This window comes from Oncorhynchus keta, unplaced genomic scaffold, assembly GCF_023373465.1.
Source record: "Oncorhynchus keta strain PuntledgeMale-10-30-2019 unplaced genomic scaffold, Oket_V2 Un_contig_436_pilon_pilon, whole genome shotgun sequence".
Lineage (NCBI taxonomy): Eukaryota > Metazoa > Chordata > Actinopteri > Salmoniformes > Salmonidae > Oncorhynchus > Oncorhynchus keta.
The window spans coordinates 96,303-116,897 of NW_026287736.1; the positions used below are offsets into that span (position 1 = coordinate 96,303).

At 44.0% G+C, this 20,595-nt stretch overlaps 1 protein-coding gene and 2 long non-coding RNA genes across 3 annotated transcripts in view; 2 read left to right on the top strand and 1 right to left on the bottom strand.

The window, feature by feature from the left end:
- Positions 1-3,825, top strand: part of LOC127924637 (histone H3.v1-like) — a 30,911-nt gene extending 27,086 nt beyond the window's left edge. Inside the window, exons 3-4 of the mRNA XM_052509354.1 lie at positions 1,233-1,296; positions 3,818-3,825. Coding sequence (XP_052365314.1) covers positions 1,233-1,296; positions 3,818-3,825 — 72 coding nt within the window. The remainder of the gene's footprint in view (positions 1-1,232; positions 1,297-3,817) is intronic.
- A 4,856-nt stretch (positions 3,826-8,681) lies between these two features.
- On the bottom strand, positions 8,682-19,863 carry LOC127924633 (uncharacterized). Its single transcript, XR_008118499.1, has 4 exons — positions 19,844-19,863; positions 19,271-19,320; positions 19,119-19,153; positions 8,682-9,291 (listed from the first exon to the last, which is right to left on the bottom strand). It is a non-coding gene; the product is annotated as an uncharacterized LOC127924633 (long non-coding RNA).
- Positions 10,048-11,727, top strand: LOC127924632 (uncharacterized). The gene is made up of 3 exons (XR_008118498.1): positions 10,048-10,276; positions 10,677-10,776; positions 11,536-11,727. It is a non-coding gene; the product is annotated as an uncharacterized LOC127924632 (long non-coding RNA).
- Positions 19,864-20,595: the final 732 nt, after the last annotated feature.

The window sequence follows — 20,595 nt, forward strand, 5'->3', positions numbered from 1 at the left end:
TCTCTATTATAAATCCTCTACTCTCTATTATAACTCCCTCTGACCTCTGTTACAAAACAATGACTCCCTCTCTCTCTGTTATGAACTCTGCCCTTAGCAGGTCATTTATAAATACATTATAACTCCCTCTACTCTCTATTCCCTGTCAGATATAAATATCTACTCTTATTATAACTCCCCAATCTCCCTCATTTATAAATCTCCTTATTTCCCTATTGTATGACTGGCCTCACCCTCTATTGCTGGCAAGCCTACAATGGGCTGTCTATCACTATACAGATATACGACTCCCTCTAGCCTCACAGACGGTGTTTATTAATGATCTGATGCATGCCCTGATCATTATGCATCTCGTACCTCTATAACAACTCATTATAAACTCCCTCTACTTTTATTAGTAACTCCCTCTATGATTCCGGTTCATTATAAATCTCCTGAATATCTCTATTAGAACTCAAAATATCTTTCCCCTGACATAAATCTCTAATATGGTTATTATAAATCAAACTCACCTCTATTCCCTATCTTATGGTTAATGAGGGTCTCCCTAGGATACTCTCTATGGTTATGAGGGACTCCTCTGCCTCTGGAATTCCGTCATTTATAAATCTCCTCTACTCTCTATTGAAGAACTCCCTCTACCCTCTGAATATCTGTATTTAAAAGGTCTCTACTCTCTATGGTTATAACTCCCTCTACAATGACATACTAATATCTGTATTATAAATCCCTCTAAAATATTATAACTCCCTCTACTATCTATTCCCGTCATTATAAATCTCCTCTAAATCTCTATTATAAATCTCCTCTACCCTCATTCCCGTCATTATAAATCTCCTCTACTCTCTATTATAAACTCCCTATTGAATGCACGACTCTATCTCTATTATAACTCCCTCTACCCTCTATTCTGTTCATTGTAAATCTCCTCTACTCTCTATTATAACTCTATAGAGCTCTACCCTCTATTCCCGTCATTATAAATCTCCTCTACATATTATAAAACACTTCTATTCCCCGTCATTATAAATCTTCTACTCTATTATAAATCTCTCTACTCTCTTAGTGTCCTTCTCTTTTTCTCTTTTCACTGAATACTCTCTTTCTGCTTCTCTCATATTTCTCTCTTATCTCTTTCTGAAGGGGAGGGTCTCTCTCTCACACACACACACTTGTCTGGGTCTCTCTCTCTCTTTCTACTCACTCTCTTTTTCACCTTCTCTTTTTTCCAGGGCCTCCAGAGCCCACGGACCCCAGACAGAAGACTCCTCTCCTGCAGCGCTGGGAGCCGGCCAGGTCATGAACGGCCATGGAGGGGAGGAGGAGGACTAAGACAGGCCTCGTGTCAGTTTGTCCTTTTAGAGCATTATGAACAAGATTACATAGACAATGGGGGACGTGACCCTAGATCAGTACTCCTATTATGAGACGGTCTATGAATACAGGCCCGGATCTCTGCTGAAAGCTCAGGGGAAGGAGGGAAGAAACCAGATCATTGGAATGAAGAATCTGGAAACAGACAACCAGGGAAGTAGAATATCTGAAAATGCACTGGAGAAACAGAGGTTTGGGAGTTGGATCTCTGGACTGTTGGAACCATTTTAATGTCATATCAGAACTTTGGAACTGAACTGTAAATTGGAGCTTTGGAATGAAGAGGGGGGGGATTGGAACCAATGGATGGTCATTGGAAGATGTTTTTACCAGAAGAGACTGGCCGAGTCTCTACAGTACGGTTTTTGTGAGGGTTGAAGGATGTTGAAATGGGTTGCGTTGTATTGTTTTGAAAGCACATGTCTCAGCATGGATTTATATGCATATGTATATAATTCACATTTTGTGACAAATCAATTTTGGGAGAATATTTCCTTCCCGTAGTTTCTATTTACTATAGAGAAGCCGTTTCTACAGAATGTAAGTTGGCATTATGATATAATTATGTGTATATAATAAGTGATTAACAAATGTAACCTACATTCAGTCAGCTACCACAAACCAAGTCAGTCAACATAGTAAATACTGCTAAATCTAATGTATGATACCATTGTAGTATAATCATTCATCAGAGATGGTGTTTTTATGCAAGATGAAGGGGCACGAACAGTATGTCTCTGATTTCCATAAAGTAGTCAGGATGAACAAATACATACATGTAAAAACCCAATGTCTTTGAAGCGTCCATGTTTGTGTCTGAATGCTACTGAAACACACCTTCAAGGGAGAAGGATTAGATACACACACAGTAGTGGTGATGTGAGGAGCTGTTGTATCAGCAGGGTGGATCACCCACTGTCACAGGATAACTCGCCAGCCGTGCCCAGTTTTTACTGCCTTTGGGCTGGGCTGAATATCCTACGGCGTCCAAATGTCATACACTCAATCAATGAATGACAGCATAGTGACAATGACATCAATGGTGTGACTTAGTAGAGTTCTGTTTCAAGTTAAAACGCCTAACATGTACCTTGCCCTTTTTGGGTGGATGTGTCGAACAATGATTGAGCTAAACGCTCGCTGGAAGTTGCGACTGGCAAACTTTGAAGGAAAATTCTGTGCAACTTCCAGCGAGCCTTTAGTGGGAACACTGAGGCTGTACCCGCTATACGTTACAGTTTTAACAGTGGCCAAGTATGGGGTATTGTATGGGGTATTGTATGGGGTATTGTATGGGGTATTGTATGGGGTATTGTGTGTAGATTGATGAGGATTTTGTTTTTTAATAATCCACTTTAGAACAAGGCTGTAATGTAACAAGATGTGGAAAAAGAGAAGGGGTCTGAATACTTCCCGAATGCACTGTACTTCTTCTGTGCTCTGTGCCGTAGAGTTGTGCCTCAAGGATGCGTTTTAGGTCCCCTGTTGTTTGCCTGTAGTTCAACTAAATTGGGAGAAATATTGAGGCAGCTGATGTATGTTTTTATGCAGATGACACTGTTCCTTAGTCAAGTGGCAGCAGTTTGACTTTGGCTTTGAAAAACGCTCAAACCTGTTTTAACATCATTCAACAGAATCTGTTCGATTTGAAGCTTGTTCTGAATTCCTCTAAAACATGTACGGTATTTTCCAATAATAAACACTGAAAACCATGTAATTAATACATTGGAAACATACAAATATCTGGGAGTTTGTGTGGATGAGAATGTGATCTCTTATGGTTACCACTCATGTAGAGCTTGTCAGGAAACTCAAGCTCGTTTTGGGTTTTACTACCGACACAAAGCTTGTTTTTCCTTTGCTGCCAGAAAGGAGTTGATTCGTTGTACTTTTCTCTCTGTGTTGGACAATGGTGATACTATTTATGAGCAAGCTTCACGCTCCACACTGAAGGCTCTTGACTCTGTGTCATGCAGCCCTTCCTTTTGTCACCAATCAGAGACGTCCAACTCACCATTGTGATCTCTAGTGTTGTGGACACAAACAAAACACTGGCACATTCTTATTCTGAAGACCATGTTAGGAGAACTGATGTTTTATATATCCTCTCTTCCAGCTCGAAATGAGAAACACATACAACTCAGATCTCAATCTTGTGTTATGCTAACAGTACCGAATTAGAACCGAGCATGGAAAAAGGGTGGTTCCCTCTGGTGTTGCAATCCAGGCCAACCTAAAACGACAGGACCTGGTGTCCCTGGAGGAGTTCAAAGGACAAATAGATGAACAGGTTGTTGAGACATGCAGCTGTTTCTAGCTGTCACTAGTTTGTGTTTCCTTAAGGAAGAATGTTGTTTCACTTCACACACACACACCCATCCACTGTTTATTTGCTGTTCTAGTTGTGCTGTTGACAGTGTCTTCTGTCTGTTTTGTCTTACAGTTCTTTAACAAGAGGATGTTTATCCCCCGTCCCCACAGGAGGCCTTTCCTCCTCCCAGGCCATTATTATAAAGAAGAATGGGTTCTTAAGACTAGCATGGTTAAATGAAATAAATAAAATCACACGCTCACTGAACCATACAATGAACCATACACTGAACCCTACAATGAACCATACACTGAACCATACACTGAACCATACACTGAAGGGGGTGAGATCATAAGATCTGAATATCACACTTTTAGTGACCTCCCCAATCTCTCCTTTGAATAATTAAACAGTTCCAGTCTGACTGGACGCAGCCCATTGGTGCTGGCAAACACTATGGGCTGTCTATCACTGGTGCTGCCATAGCAACGCTAGCGGTGCGCAAAATTAATGATGTGACACGTCACGATTATCCAGCATCATCGTCTGTATGAACAACTCATTCATAATACACACATTTTATCTGAGTAATATTGTATGATACCAAGTTACATGGAAAGTCAACCTAACAGTTGATATAGAACATCAAAATGATATTTCACCTGACAGAATTTCAATATCAAGAATAAATCAAACACACCTCATCACATACTTTAATAACACCTGGACAATGACAGTGTGGATACCACCACATGAAGGGATCAAGTATAGAATTGAACATTTCTCGGAGTCTGTACTATAAGGTCTCTATCTTAAAAACTTGACTGCTGACAATGACATGCACATGATCGGGGCCCAATGAATGGACCGATGAGCAAAATACTACAACATCTATCTGCACTATGCCTTTAATAACCAATTCTGTAAACACAAATCTCCAACCAAAGCAGCTTTATACAAGCCTGAATTTGACCTGAATGTTACCTTGACAAAACATTCATCCAACAGCCTGAATGCGACTGTAGCGTTGTGGTGTGAAGGTGTTGGGTGGATTAGTAGGTCTGTTGTAATGGGTCTTTGAAGGCAAGGACAGAATAATCAGAGAGTTATGAATATGCGTTTGTGCGTTTTGGAACCCAACATGCCAGTAAACACCATGTGCCTTCTTCACTGTGATGGGATCGGTAGGCAATAGTTCCGTTTTCATCTCCCATTCATTTAAAGGAGCCATGTAAAACCTTATTTCCCTATTGATGCATGGCCTCCTGGGACTGGGTGGGGCATTGTCAGCATACAGTAGCCTACAATAGTCAGGTATGCTGACAAACACCATACAGATACCAGGTGTACGACGCCAGTAATAGTCCCTACTCACAGACAAGTGTGTGTGTTCTAGATGAATGGAAGTGATGCATGCCCTGTGTGGGTGTGTACTCTGTTCTTTGATACCTGGCAGAACAGCGAAATGAATGAAATACTTCAGTTAGTAAAACACACAGAGCTGCTGAATATCTTATGGTTGAAGAGGGAGGGTCGTACTGAATATCTTATGCTTGAAATCTTATGGTTGGAGGAGGGTCGTCCTCTTAGAGCTACTGAATATCTTATGGTTGAAGAGGGAGGGTCTCTTAGAGCTACTGAATATCTTATCTTGAAGAGCTACTGAATATCTTATGGTTGAAGAGGGAGGGTCGTCCTCTTAGAGCTACTGAATATCTTATGGTTGAAGAGGGAGGGTCGTCCTCTTAGAGCTACTGAATATCTTATGGTTGAAGAGGGAGGGTCGTCCTCTTAGAGCTACTGAATATCTTATGGTTGAAGAGGGAGGGTCGTACTGAATATCTTATGGTTGAAGAGGGAGGGTCGTACTGAATATCTTATGGTTGAAGAGGGAGGGTCGTCCTCTTAGAGCTACTGAATATCTTATGGTTGAAGAGGGAGGGTTGTATCTTATCTTAGGGAGCTACTTAATATCTTATGGTTGAAGAGGGAGGGTCGTCCTCTTAGAGCTGAATATCTTATGGTTGAAGAGGGAGGGTCGTCCTCTTAGAGCTACTGAATATCTTATGGTTGAAGAGGGAGGGTCGTACTGAATATCTTATGGTTGAAGAGGGAGGGTCGTACTGAATATCTTATGGTTGAAGAGGGAGGGTCGCTAAATATCTTATGGTTGAAGAGGGAGAATATCTTGGAGCTACTGAATATCTTATGGTTGAAGAGGGAGGGTCGTCCTCTTAGAGCTACTGAATATCTTATGGTTGAAGAGGGAGGGTCTTAGAGCTACTGAATATCTCTTGAAGAGGGAGCTACTGAATATCTTATGGTTGAAGAGGGAGGGTCGTCCTCTTAGAGCTACTGAATATCTTAGGGTTGAAGTTGAAGGGAGGGTCATCCTCTTAGAGCTACTGAATATCTTATGGTTGAAGAGGGAGGGCTGGAGCTACTTAATATCTTATGGTTGAAGAGGGAGGGTCGTCCTCTTAGAGCTACTGAATATCTTATGGTTGAAGAGGGAGGGTCGTACTGAATATCTTATGGTTGAAGAGGGAGGGTCGTCCTCTTAGAGCTACTGAATATCTTATGGTTGAAGAGGGAGGGTCGTCCTCTTAGAGCTACTGAATATCTTATGGTTGAAGAGGGAGGGTCGTCCTCTTAGAGCTACTGAATATCTTATGGTTGAAGAGGGAGGGGTCCTCTTAGAGCTACTGAATCGTCCTCTTAGAGCTACTGAATATCTTATGGTTGAAGAGGGAGGGTCGTCCTCTTAGAGCTACTGAATATCTTATGGTTGAAGAGGGAGGGTCGTCCTCTTAGAGCTACTGAATATCTTATGGTTGAAGAGGGAGGGTCGTCTCTTAGAGCTACTGAATATCTTATGGTTGAAGAGGGAGGGTCGTCCTCTTGGAGCTACTGAATATCTTATGGTTGAAGAGGGAGGGTCGTCCTCTTAGAGCTACTGAATATCTTATGGTTGAAGAGGGAGGGTCTGAATATCTTATCTTGGAGCTACTGAATATCTTATGGTTGAAGAGGGAGGGTCGTCCTCTTAGAGCTACTGAATATCTTATGGTTGAATAGGGAGGTTCGTCCTCTTAGAGCTACTGAATATCTTATGGTTGAAGTGGGATTGTTGAGGGTTGAGTGGGCCTGGTAATTCATCCTCCATAGTGTCTGGAACTGTGCTATAAAGGACCATGTGATAATCACGGTATTGACAGGGTTAGCAAGACATGTGAAAAAAGCATCGGTGTTGACCCTAAACAAAGGACATGTATCCTTCGGGAACGTGACGATCGATGCTCAGCAAGGGTGTCGTGGTCCTACTGTACAGTCTCTATTTCCAGGCACCTTTAAAACAATGATATTTCTGCTTCCTTCCAGGCAATAAGCCAATGGTTATTGCAGAAACAACATCCTTCTTCCTGACCTGAGGGATTGTAGATTTGTGCTCAACAATCACATCACTCATTCAATCCATCATGGGCCGTTACATATTCATACAACAGAAATCCATGGGATGTATCCAAAATGATACCCTATTCCCTATATGTAGTGCACTAGGCCCCATAGGGTGACGTGTGTCCCCATATAGCAGGCAATATACTTACAGAGAAGTACTACAGTAAAGAAGTAGGGTGCCCAGGTCATCCATTAACTCATATTCATGTGGAGTGTTTTGAATAGAGAACAGCCTTTGGCTTGAACAGTGGCACTGGATTAGTGGGTACCCTATTCCCTATGCAGGGCACTACTTTTGCCCAAAGCCCTATGGGCCCTGGTCAGAAGTAGTGCACTACATCAAGAATAGGGTACCATTTGGGACACAGGTAATCGTCAGCAGCTCTTATCTCCTGAAGTCTTATCTGACGGCCACCTGTAAACTCACAGGTCCGGCTAGCAGCGATCCCATGTCAACCCTGTCTGACTTATACAACCAGGAGTCATACAGAGTGGCCTTTCTGACCAATTGCCACTGGTACAATGATGCTACTATTACTAGTGTGATTTATAGTCTGTAATAGAAACTCATAAACATTATTATCAGTGATGTATCACCACAATACTTCTCTCCTCGCTCTACCTTTAGTAATGCGTTGTGCCGTCGCTCAGTATCGGTCTAGCAGTGTGTCTCATTGGCTTCCTCCACCTTTTGGACATCTAAGCAACAACCACACATCTGATTATAATGCATGACAATATGTGGTTTCCTGTCCTGTATGTATTGTGAACACATTTTTCCAGAGGTCTAGGGGTTTGCTGTAACCTGGCCCTCTCTTACGTTTTTCCACTGACAATGACTGTGGGTGAGACATTAAACTGGCGAGGTGGAGCTGAACTGATGCACGTTCAATTATTTCCAGCTGACAAATTGTAAAAGAGAAGCTATCGCTGTACGAACTCTTCACGGAGACTGCCCTCTAGTGTCTCTTTCATGGAACTTCAATGTAAAAAAAAATTGTTGGGCAAATGAATACTAATAATAATAATATTGATTAAAGGGACATTTCACATATTTTTACAGGTGGCCTTAAGTCTACGTGCATCACACTCAAACACATGAAGCCGCTATAATTAAATTACAGCTTTTATTATAAAATACATTTTATGTACATGAAACAACTGATGAAATTCAATAAGATTCAGTGAAAGTGACCTAATGCAAACTTGTGAAACTAAACACGTTAGAGGAAATGTGGACTCCTCTGTTCCTGTAATCACGGCTATTTTTTCAGCCAGAAATGTAAACAGAGAGAACATGTTTCCCATAGATAGAGAGAGTTGTGATGTATGATTAGACATGTGGTTGTTGCTTAGATGTCCAAAAGGTGGAGGAAGTCAAAGAGACTAGGTTGACCTTTAGATCAATTAATATAGATAGATAGAAAAGAAATGGGTTCAGGGAGAGAAAAGAGAGGGATAGAGAGGGATAGAGAGGGAAAGGGTTCAGGGAGAGAGGAGAGAGGGATATAGAGGGAAAGGGTTCAGGGAGAGAGAAGAGAGGGATAGAGAGGGAAAGGGTTCAGGGAGAGAGAAGAGAGGGATAGAGAGGGAAAGGGTTCAGGGAGAGAGAAGAGAGGGATAGAGAGGGATAGAGAGGGAAAGGGTTCAGGGAGAGAGAAGAGAGGGATAGAAAAGAAACGGGTTCAGGGAGAGAGAAGAGAGAGATAGAGAGGGAAAGGGTTCAGGGAGAGAGAAGAGAGGGAAAGGGTTCAGGGAGAGAGAAGAGAGGGAAAGGGTTCAGGGAGAGAGAAGAGAGGGATAGAGAGGGAAAGGGTTTATGGAGAGAGAAAAGAAGGATGGAGAGGGAAAGAGAGAGAAGAAGGATGGAGAGGGAAAAGAAAGGTGACAGAGAGAACAAGAGATCAGAAAGAAGGACAGGGAGCATGAAGAGAAGTACTGTATAGAGATGAGAAGGGTCAGGGAGAGAGACTTAAGAAGATAGACAGAAAAAGGAATAGAGAGAGAGCGAGCGAGTGAGAATAGAGGGAACGAGAGAGAGGTGAAAGAGGTCAGGAGGATGGTGTGTTGCCAAATGTAGAGAGAGTTCTCCATGGAGGGGACCTGCTGTAGACTGTCTCTGCTGCTCTGTCGTCGTTACCCCATTCCTGCGCACACACACACACACACACACACACACACACACACACACACACACACACACACACACACACACACACACACACACACACACACACACACACACACACACACACACACACACACACACACACACACACACACACACACACACACACACGCGGTTTCATTATTACAGCACATTTAAGTCCAACTTGAAAACTTCCTTTTTCTTTTGAAGCAACACATGCGGTTTCATTACGTAAAATCTAAACACTTCCTTTAGAAGAGGCTCTTTTAGGGTCCAAAGACCGTTTCTCCTGGTGGATTATAGCTTCAAGGCTCTTTTAGGATCCAATGACCGTTTCCCCTGGTGGATTATAGCTTCAAGGCTCTTTTAGGATCCAATGACCGTTTCCCCTGATGGATTATAGCTTCAAGGCTCTTTTAGGGTCCAAAGACCGTTTCCCCTGATGGATTATAGCTTCAAGGCTCTTTAGGATCCAAAGACCGTCCGTTTCCCCTGATGGATTATAACTTCAAGGCTCTTTTAGGATCCAAAGACCGTTTCCCCTGGTGGATTATAGCTTCAAGGCTCTTTTAGGATCCAATGACCGTTTCCCTGATGGATTATAGCTTCAAGGCTCTTTTAGGATCCAAAGACCGTTTCCCTGATGGATTATAGCTTCAAGGCTCTTTTAGGATCCAAAGACTGTCCGTTTCCCCTGATGGATTATAGCTTCAAGGCTCTTCTAGGATCCAAAGACTGTCCGTTTCCCCTGATGGATTATAGCTTCAAGGCTCTTTTAGGATCCAAAGACTGTCCGTTTCCCCTGATGGATTATAGCTTCAAGACTCTTTTAGGATCCAAAGACCGTTTCCCCTGGTGGATTATAGCTTCAAGGCTCTTTTAGGGTCCAAAGACCGTTTCCCCTGATGGATTATAGCTTCAAGGCTCTTTTAGGGTCCAAAGACCGTTTCCCCTGATGGATTATAGCTTCAAGGCTCTTTTAGGTCCAAAGACCGTTTCCCTGATGGATTATAGCTTCAAGGCTCTTTTAGGATCCAAAGACCGTCCGTTTCCCCTGATGGATTATAGCTTCAAGGCTCTTTTAGGATCCAAAGACCGTTTCCCCTGATGGATTATAGCTTCAAGGCTCTTTTAGGGTCCAAAGACCGTTTCCCTGGTGGATTATAGCTTCAAGGCTCTTTTAGGGTCCAAAGACCGTTTCCCCTGATGGATTATAGCTTCAAGGCTCTTTTAGGGTCCAAAGACCCTTTCCCCTGATGGATTATAGCTTCAAGGCTCATTTTAGGGTCCAAAGACCGTTTCCCTGATGGATTATAGCTTCAAGGCTCTTTTAGGATCCAAAGACCGCTTCCCTGATGGATTATAGCTTCAAGGCTCTTTTAGGATCCAAAGACCGTTTCCCCTGATGGATTATAGCTTCAAGGCTCTTTTAGGGTCCAAAGACCGTTTCCCCTGGTGGATTATAGCTTCAAGGCTCTTTTAGGTCCAAAGACCGTTTCCCCTGATGGATTATAGCTTCAAGGCTCTTTTAGGTCCAAAGACCGTTTCCCCTGATGGATTGTAGCTTCAAGGCTCTTTTAGGGTCCAAAGACCGTTTCCCCTGATGGATTATAGCTTCAAGGCTCTTTTAGGATCCAATGACCATTTCGCCTGATGGATTATAGCTTCAAGGCTCTTTTAGGTTCCAAAGACCGTCCGTTTCCCCTGGTGGATTATAGCTTCAAGGCTCTTTTAGGATCCAAAGACTGTTTCCCTGGTGGATTATAGCTTCAAGGCTCTTTTAGGATCCAATGACCCTTTCCCTGATGGATTATAGCTTCAAGGCTCTTTTAGGGTCCAAAGACCGTTTCCCTGGTGGATTATAGCTTCAAGGCTCTTTTAGGATCCAAAGACTGTTTCCCCTGGTGGATTATAGCTTCAAGGCTCTTTTAGGATCCAAAGACCGTTTCCCCTGATGGATTATAGCTTCAAGGCTCTTTTAGGATCCAAAGACCGTCCGTTTCCCCTGATGGATTATAGCTTCAAGGCTCTTTTAGGATCCAAAGACCCTTTCCCCTGATGGATTATAGCTTCAAGGCTCTTTTAGGATCCAAAGACCGTCCGTTCCCCTGATGGATTATAGCTTCAAGGCTCTTTTAGGATCCAAAGACCGTCCGTTTCCCTGATGGATTATAGCTTCAAGGCTCTTTTAGGTTCCAAAGACCGTTTCCCCTGATGGATTATAGCTTCAAGGCTCTTTTAGGATCCAAAGACCGTCCGTTTCCCCTGATGGATTATAGCTTCAAGGCTCTTTTAGGATCCAAAGACCGTCCGTTTCCCCTGATGGATTATAGCTTCAAGGCTCTTTTAGGATCCAAAGACCGTTTCCCCTGATGGATTATAGCTTCAAGGCTCTTTTAGGATCCAAAGACCGTTTCCCCTGATGGATTATAGCTTCAAGGCTCTTTTAGGATCCAAAGACCGTCCGTTTCCCCTGATGGATTATAGCTTCAAGGCTCTTTTAGGATCCAAAGACTGTCCGTTTCCCCTGATGGATTATATGGAATATACCTTCACATGAAGTCGTGAGACAGCATTGTGGTGACTCTGTCCACGGTAAGCTTCCTCTTTTAGGAGCACCTTGTCTGGGGAGAGGGTTCAAGACTTTAATAATCCACCTTTCAAGCTAATTAATGAGATGATTACAGCTCAGGAGGAGGAGGGCCCATGCAGGCTGGCCCAGGTCACAGAGGACCAGTCATGATGGATTATAGTTTCAAAGTGTGTTTGTGTTCAGTAGGGAGGCAGACAGAGACCACAGAGCCCCAGGACAGCAACACATTTAGACCCAACCAAAACATGAGTTCATTACTTGACAAATTGGAAAGAATCAAAACAAAAACAGAGCAAACTGAGAATGCTATTTGGCCCTAGACAAAGAGAACACAGTGGCAGAATAGCTGACCACTTTGGCAGACCCAGACTTAAGGAAAGCTTTGGCTCTTGTACAGACTCAGTGAGCGTAGCCTGCTATTGAGAAAGGCTCTTTTAGGCAGACATGGCTCTCTGGAGAAGAGCTCAACTGCTGTTAGTGACAAGAAAAGGGCAACCAGTGAAGAACAAACACCGTTGTGAAAACAAACATATTGATGTTTCATTATTTTCCCTTTTGTACTTGAACTATTTGCACATTGTTACAGCACTGTATATAGACATAATATGACATTGGAAATGTCTTTATTCTTTTGGAACTTCTGTGAGTGTAATGTTTACTGTTCATTTTAGGTAAATGATCTACTCCACTTGCTTTGGAAATGTTAACATATGTTTCCCTTGCCAATATAAGGCTCTTAAAGGGTGAAAGAGTCTCCGCAATGGATTAACTTCAAGGATCTTTTGGTGTCAACCCTTCTACAGAGGAAGGACTTCCACCCTGCCACAATCCAAAGAATAAACTTCAAGGCTCTTTTGGCCAACCATCCCCCCTCGATCTGGATTATGTCTCTAGGACCATGACACCTTTACAGGGAGACAGTCACCACCAAGGCTCCCTCGATCTGGACCGTTTCTCTATGACCATGTTCAGGCTCTGTACAGGGAGACAGTCCCCACCATCCCACCCTCGATCTGGACTGTCTCTGATGGACCATAGTTCAAGGCTCTTTCAGGAGACAGTCCCCACCATCCCACCCTCGATTCTGGACCGCTCTCTATGACCATGACACCTGTACAGGAGACAGTCACCACCATCCCACCTTTTAGGATCAAGACCTGTCTCTAGGACCATGTTCACTCTGTACAGGGAGACAGTCCCCACCATTATAGCCTCAAGGCTCTGGACTGTCTCAAGGACCATGTTCCCTGGATTATACAGGGAGACAGTCCCCACCATCCCACCCTGGATTCTGGACCAAGGCTCTCTAGGACCATGTTTCCCTGTACAGGGAGACAGTCCCCACCATCCAAAGACCCGTTTCGATCTGGACTATAGCTTCAAGGACCATGTTCAGGTACAGGAGACAGTCCCCACCATTATAGCTTCGATCTGGACTGTCCAAAGACCATGTTCACCTGTACAGGGAGACAGTCACCACCACCCCTTTTCGATCAAAGACTGTCTCTGGTGGACCATGTTCACCTGTACAGGGAGACAGTCCCCACTATCCCACTCCTAGGATCTGGACTGTCTCTGATGGACCATGTTCACCTGTACAGGAGACAGTCCCCACCATCCCACCCTCGATCTGGATTGTCTCTAGGACCATTTCACCTGTACAGGAGACAGTCCCCACCATCCCAGCCTCAAGGCTCTTTACTGGATCAAAGACCATGTTCCCCTGTACAGGATTACAGTCACCACCATCCCACCCTCGATCCAAAGACTGTCCCTGATGGACCATGTTCACCTTTAGTACAGGGAGACAGTCACCACCATTATAGCCTCAAGGATCTGGACTGTCTCTAGGACCATGTTCACCTGTACAGGGAGACAGTCCCCACCATCCCACCCTCGATCTGGACTGTCTCTAGGACCATGTTTAGGTACAGGGAGACAGTCACCACCATCCCAGGCTCGATCTGGACTGTCTCTAAGACCATGTTCCCTGTACATGGAGACAGTCACCACCATCCCACCCTCGATCTGGCTCTCCAAAGACCGTCTGACCTGTCTCTGATGGACCATGTTCACCTGTACAGGGAGACAGTCCTGGTGGATTATCCCAGGCTCTTCTGGACTGTCTCTAGGACCATGTTCACCTGTACAGGGAGACAGTCACCACCATCCCACCCTCGATCTGGACTGTCTCTGATGGACCATGTTCACCTGTACAGGGAGACAGTCCCCACCATTATACCCTCGATCTGGACTGTCTCTAGGACCATGTTCACCTGTACAGGGATTACAGTCACCACCATCCCACCCTCGATCTGGACTGTCTCTAGGACCATGTTCACTCTGTACAGGGAGACAGTCACCACCATCCCAGCTTCCCTCGATCTGGACTGTCTTCTAGGCCATTTCACCTGTACAGGAGACAGTCCCCACCATCCCAGCCTCGATCTGGCTGTCTCTAGGACCATGTTCACCTGGTACAGGAGACAGTCCCCCACCCCACCCTCGATCTGGACTGTCTCTAGGACCATGTTCACTCTGTACAGGGAGACAGTCACCACCATCCCACCCTCGATCTGGACTGTCTCTAGGACCATGTTCACCTGTACAGGAGACAGTCCCCACCATCCCACCCTCGATCTGGACTGTCTCTAGGACCATGTTCACCTGTACAGGGAGACAGTCCCCCCACCCCACCCTCGTCTGACTGTCTCTAGGACCATGTTCACCTGTCAGGGAGACAGTCCCCACCATCCCACCTCGATCAAGACTAATCTCTAGGACCATGTTCACCTGTACAGGAACAGTCCCCACTATCCCAGGTCGATCTGGACTGTCTGGGAGTTGACCATGTTCACCTGTTACAGGGAGACAGACCCCCACCCCACCCTCGATCTGGACTGTCTCTAGGACCATGTTTACCTGACAGGGAGACAGTCACCACCATCCCACCCTCGATCTGGACTGTCTCTAGGACCATGTTCACCTGTACAGGGAGACAGTCCCCACTATCCCACCCTCGATCTGGACTGTCTCTAGGACCATGTTCACCTGTACAGGGAGACAGTCCCCCACCCCACAGACCTCGATCTGGACTGTCTCTAGGAGAAGACCATGCTCACTGCTGTACAGGGAGACAGTCACCACCACCCCACCCCGATCTGGAAAACTGTCTCTAGGACCATGTTCACCTGTACAGGGAGACAGTATATCCCACCTCGATCTGGACTGTCTCTAGGACCATGTTCATGTACAGGGAGACAGTCCCCACTATCCCACCCTCGATCTGTTTACTGTCTCTACTGTACCATGTTCACCTGTACAGGGAGACAGTCCCCAATATCCCATACCCTCGATCTGGACTGTCTCTAGGACCATGTTCACCTGTACAGGGAGACAGTCCCCCACCCCACCTTCTACAGATCTGGACTTCCACCCTGTCTCTAGGACCATGTTCACCTGTACAGGGAGACAGGCCCCCACCCCACCCTCGATCTGGACTGTCTCTAGGACCATGTTCACCTGTACAGGGAGACAGTCCCCACCATCCCACCCTCGATCTGGACTGTCTCTAGGACCATGTTCACCTGTACAGGGAGACAGTCCCCACCCCACCCTCGATCTGGACTGTCTCTAGGACCATGTTCACCTGTACAGGAGACAGTCACCACCATCCCACCCTCGATCTGGACTGTCTCTAGGACCATGTTCACCTGTACAGGGAGACAGTCACCACTATCCCACCCTCGATCTGGACTGTCTCTAGGACCATGTTCACCTGTACAGGAGACAGTCACCACCATCCCACCCTCGATCTGGACTGTCTCTAGGACCATGTTCACCTGTACAGGGAGACAGTCCCCACTATCCCACCCTCGATCTGGACTGTCTCTAGGACCATGTTCACCTGTACAGGGAGACAGTCCCCCACCCCACCCTCGATCTGGACTGTCTCTAGGACCATGTTCACCTGTACAGGGAGACAGTCACCACCACCCCACCCTCGATCTGGACTGTCTCTAGGACCATGTTCACCTGTACAGGGAGACAGTCCCCACTATCCCACCCTCGATCTGGACTGTCTCTAGGACCATGTTCCCCTGTACAGGGAGACAGTCACCACCACCCCACCCTCGATCTGGACTGTCTCTAGGACCATGTTCACCTGTACAGGGAGACAGTCCCCCCACCCCACCCTCGATCTGGACTGTCTCTAGGACCATGTTCACCTGTACAGGGAGACAGTCCCCACCATCCCACCCTCGATCTGGACTGTCTCTAGGACCATGTTCACCTGTACAGGGAGACAGTCCCCACTATCCCACCCTCGATCTGGACTGTCTCTAGGACCATGTTCACCTGTACAGGGAGACAGTCCCCACCATCCCACCCTCGATCTGGACTGTCTCTAGGACCATGTTCACCTGTACAGGAGACAGTCCCCACTATCCCACCCTCGATCTGGACTGTCTCTAGGACCATGTTCACCTGTACAGGAGACAGTCCCCACCATCCCACCCTCGATCTGGACTGTCTCTAGGACCATGTTCACCTGTACAGGGAGACAGTCACCATCCTTGTCAAGACTCGCAATGACTTTAAACCCAACCTCTCCACCCAGAAACAGCGAAGCAATCTCCACCCCCGAGATCACTAAGGCAACACCCCGGACCAGCACCCAGGCTCCCCCAGCCCCGGCCACAGCACCACCAACCTCAACGCCCACCACAGCCAGTGCAGCTCAGGCCAGCTTCAAACCCACCCAGGCGAATCAAAGAAAGTCATTGAGAAATATATCTAATGCAAAACACAGAATCAGACAACAACAATACACACCTTCAATATGGGGAAACACTGAAGCAATACAAACACACCCTGAGAACAAAGGAACAGCACATTAGGAATCAGCTGGATGGAATTGTGGAATCCATAGAATCAAACCACTTCCGGGAGAATTTGAATAAATTAAACAAACCTCACCATGAGGAATTGGCTATCCAAAATGGGGATATGTGGAGAAATCACCTTTGCAAACCTCTACAGCAATATAACAAAGAGCCCAGAACAAAAAGATATACAAGAAAAATATAAAATCCTTGATTCAGCATTCAAAGACTATGAGAATCCTGTGGATACCCCAACTACAGAAGAAGAATGATTGGAAAAACAATTTACTCTCCAACCCAAAAAAGGCCTGTGGTGCTGATGGTATTTTAAATGAAATTATATAATTTACAGATCACAAATTCAAATTGGCTATACTCAAACTCTTCAACATTATCCTCACTGAAGACATTTCCCCCTATTTCTGGAACCAAGGATTGATCAGACCAATCTATAAAAATGGAGACAAATTTGACCCAAATAATGACAGAGGAACAGCAACTTGGGGAAAATTCTCTGCAGTATCATAAATAGTAGACTACGTCATTTCCTTGATGAACACAACGTCCTGAGCAGAAGCCAGAATAAAAAAAGAGATTGTACAACAGACCACATTTACCATCCACACTCTAATTGACCAGCAAGTAAACCAAAACAAAAGCACAAGTACTCGTGTTTTGTCGACTTCAATAAAGCATTTGATTCAATTTGACACACAACTATTTTTTTTAAATGAACTAATAGAAACTGGTATTGGAGGAAAACATAATGATGATATTAAATCAATGTACACTAAAAACAAATATGTGTTTTGCAACAAGCAAACAGACTTCTTCTCTCAGGGACATGGAGTGAAACAGGGCTGCCCAATAAGTCCAACACTATTTAACATCTACATTAATGAATTGGCAAAAACATTAGACGAATCTGCAGCAACTGGTTTCACCGTACACAACACCGAAATCAAGTGTCTGCTGTACGCAAATGACCTGGTGTTGCTGTCTCCCACTAAGGAGGGTCTGCTGTAGACAGATGAGTTGCTGTCTCCCACTGCTGTAGACAGATGACCTGGTGTTGCTGTCTCCCACTAAGGAGGGGTTACAGCAGCACCTAGATCATCTGCACAGGTTCTATCAGACCTGAATATAATGATTCTATTTGGACACAGTTCTATTACAACACACCAAAAACGACACGTTTTTAGGACTAAATATCAACAACACAGGTAGCTTTCACATGGCTGTAAACGAGCTGAGACAAAGCAAGAAGAGCATTCTATGCCATTAAAAGGAACATTAAAATCGAAATTTCAATTGGAATCTGGCTCAAAATGTTCCAATCAGTTATAGAACCAATTGCTCTATATGGCAGTGAAGTATGGGATCTGCTCTCTAATAATGAATTTACTAAATGGGACAAACATCCCATTGAAATACTGCATGCAGTGTTTTGCAAGACTGTATTGCAAGTGCAAAGAAAAACTCAGAATTGGGCCAATACCCCTCCTTATTCAAATTCAAAAAAGAGCCATCAAATTTGACAACCATCTAAAAACAAGTGACCCCAAAACATTCCATCACACAGCTCTACAATGTCAAGAGATGAAACAATGGAAGAGTCCCCTCAGCCAGCTGGTTCTGGGGCTCAGTTCACTAACCCAAACCAACCCCATAGAGCCTCAGGACAGCACAAAGCAAAGATAAGAATACATCACCTATTGGAAAGACACCACAAGAAAATCAAAGTAAACATCAATGCTATTTGGCTCTAAACGGACAGTACATGGTGTCAGACTATCTGACCACTGTGACTGATAAAACAACTGAGGGAAACACTGACTAGGTACAGACTCAGGAGCACACAACCTGAGGGTCAGCCAGTGAAAAGTGCAATGTAATGTCAATAATATTTCCCATCTTGTTTTGCTTTTCATGCCATGTGGCTTCTCAGTCAGGTTGAGACTGGTCTACTAACATTGCTTTAATGTATTATTATTCTCATTGATATTGTTGTTGTAGTTGCTGTTCATGGTAATCCCATTTCCTCTACTACTATTGTTATTGCTGAGAGAGAGAGAGAGAGAGAGAGAGAGAGAGAGAGAGAGAGAGAGAGAGAGAGAGAGAGAGAGAGAGAGAGAGAGAGAGAGAGAGAGAGAGAGAGAGAGAGACAGAGAGAGAGAGAGAGAGAGAGAGAGAGAGAGAGAGAGAGAGTTGTGATGTATGATTAGACACATGTGGTTGTTGCTTAGGTGTCCAAAAGGTGGAGGAAGTCAATGACTAGGTTGACCTTTAGATTTAGATTTTAAATAACAAAGTATATTGAGTTGAATTGAGAGAGAGAGACCTTACCTGAGAGGTAATGCTGACACGTTTGAGGGTCAGGTCTGGAAACACGCAAACAAATAGAATCATGTAAAGAAGGATGTCAGTGATGATGACTATATGAAGGCATTATGAGACTTAAAATCATTGAATCACTCTATTCACTTACAAACACTCACCAAGAACATGGTCCCCGGAATGAAGCCTGGCCCATAGAAGAGCCCCCTCCCTAGACACAAGAGAGAAATATTACTATAAATACTATTTTAAATGGATAGTTTTTCTCCCTTTAGAATAGTTTTCTATTAGAAAAATGATACGATTAGAAAACTATTCTAAAGGGAGAAAAACTATTAGAAAAATGATTCTAAAGGGAGAAATACTTTAAGAAAATGATTCTAAAGGGAGAAATACTTTAAGAAAATGATTCTAAAGGGAGAAATACTTTAAGAAAATGATTCTAAAGGGAGAAAAACTATTAGAAAAATGATTCTAAAGGGCGAAAAACTATTTGAAAAATGATACTAAAGGAAGAAATACTATTAGAAAACTATTCTAAAGGGAGAAACTATTTGAAAATTATACTAAAGGAGAAATACTATTAGAAAACTATTCTAAAGGGAGAAAAACTATTTGAAAAATTATACTAAAGGAGAAATACTATTAGAAAACTATTCTAAAGGGAGAAATACTATTAGAAAAATTATACTAAAGGGAGAAATACTATTAGAAGACTATAAAGGAGAACATACCTTTTACGCTTTTCTTCCCCATTATAACTGGACAATGAGAAGAGAAACGAGAGAAAAATTACAAACTGAAAAGGGAGAAATACTATTAGAAAACTATTCTAAAGGAGAAACATCTCAGTTTGTGCTGTCCTGCAAACTCCTATTAGAAAATATTACTGTGGGAAAACTATTAGGTAAAAATCTCATGGTGTATGATATTACTGTACTTTCTGAAAGTTAGAGACTCATAGAGGATCCAACACCCACCTTTTACGAAAGACAATATTTTCTTCCCCATTACCTTAACAGGACAATGAGAAGAGAAACGAGAGAAGAGAATTACAAACTGAAAAAAGGTGTAATGAACAGAGTCAGTGATGTCATATTTGAATGGTAAATACATTTCTTTAAAGGTTTACTAGCCTGGTCCTAGATCAGTTTGTGTCAAACTGTCCTGCAAACTCCTATTAAGGTAAACCGCTCCTGGTTGACAAGAGAGCACAAACTGTTCTGGGAACAGAGTACCAAACATCAGGTTAACAGGTGTAACATTACCTTTCCTCTGCACCGCCATACCAAACATCGCCCACCAGTACAATGAAGAACAGAACCACAACAGAAAGATATCCAAACATCAGGCCCACACTGTGTCCATCAATACCAGTCAGCCCTACCAGAAAACAATATCACCTGTCTAATATCAATCAAACATCAGCCTCCTTATACATACGTATTATCTTAGTTTGAGCACAGTTTGCCACAGCAGGACCAAA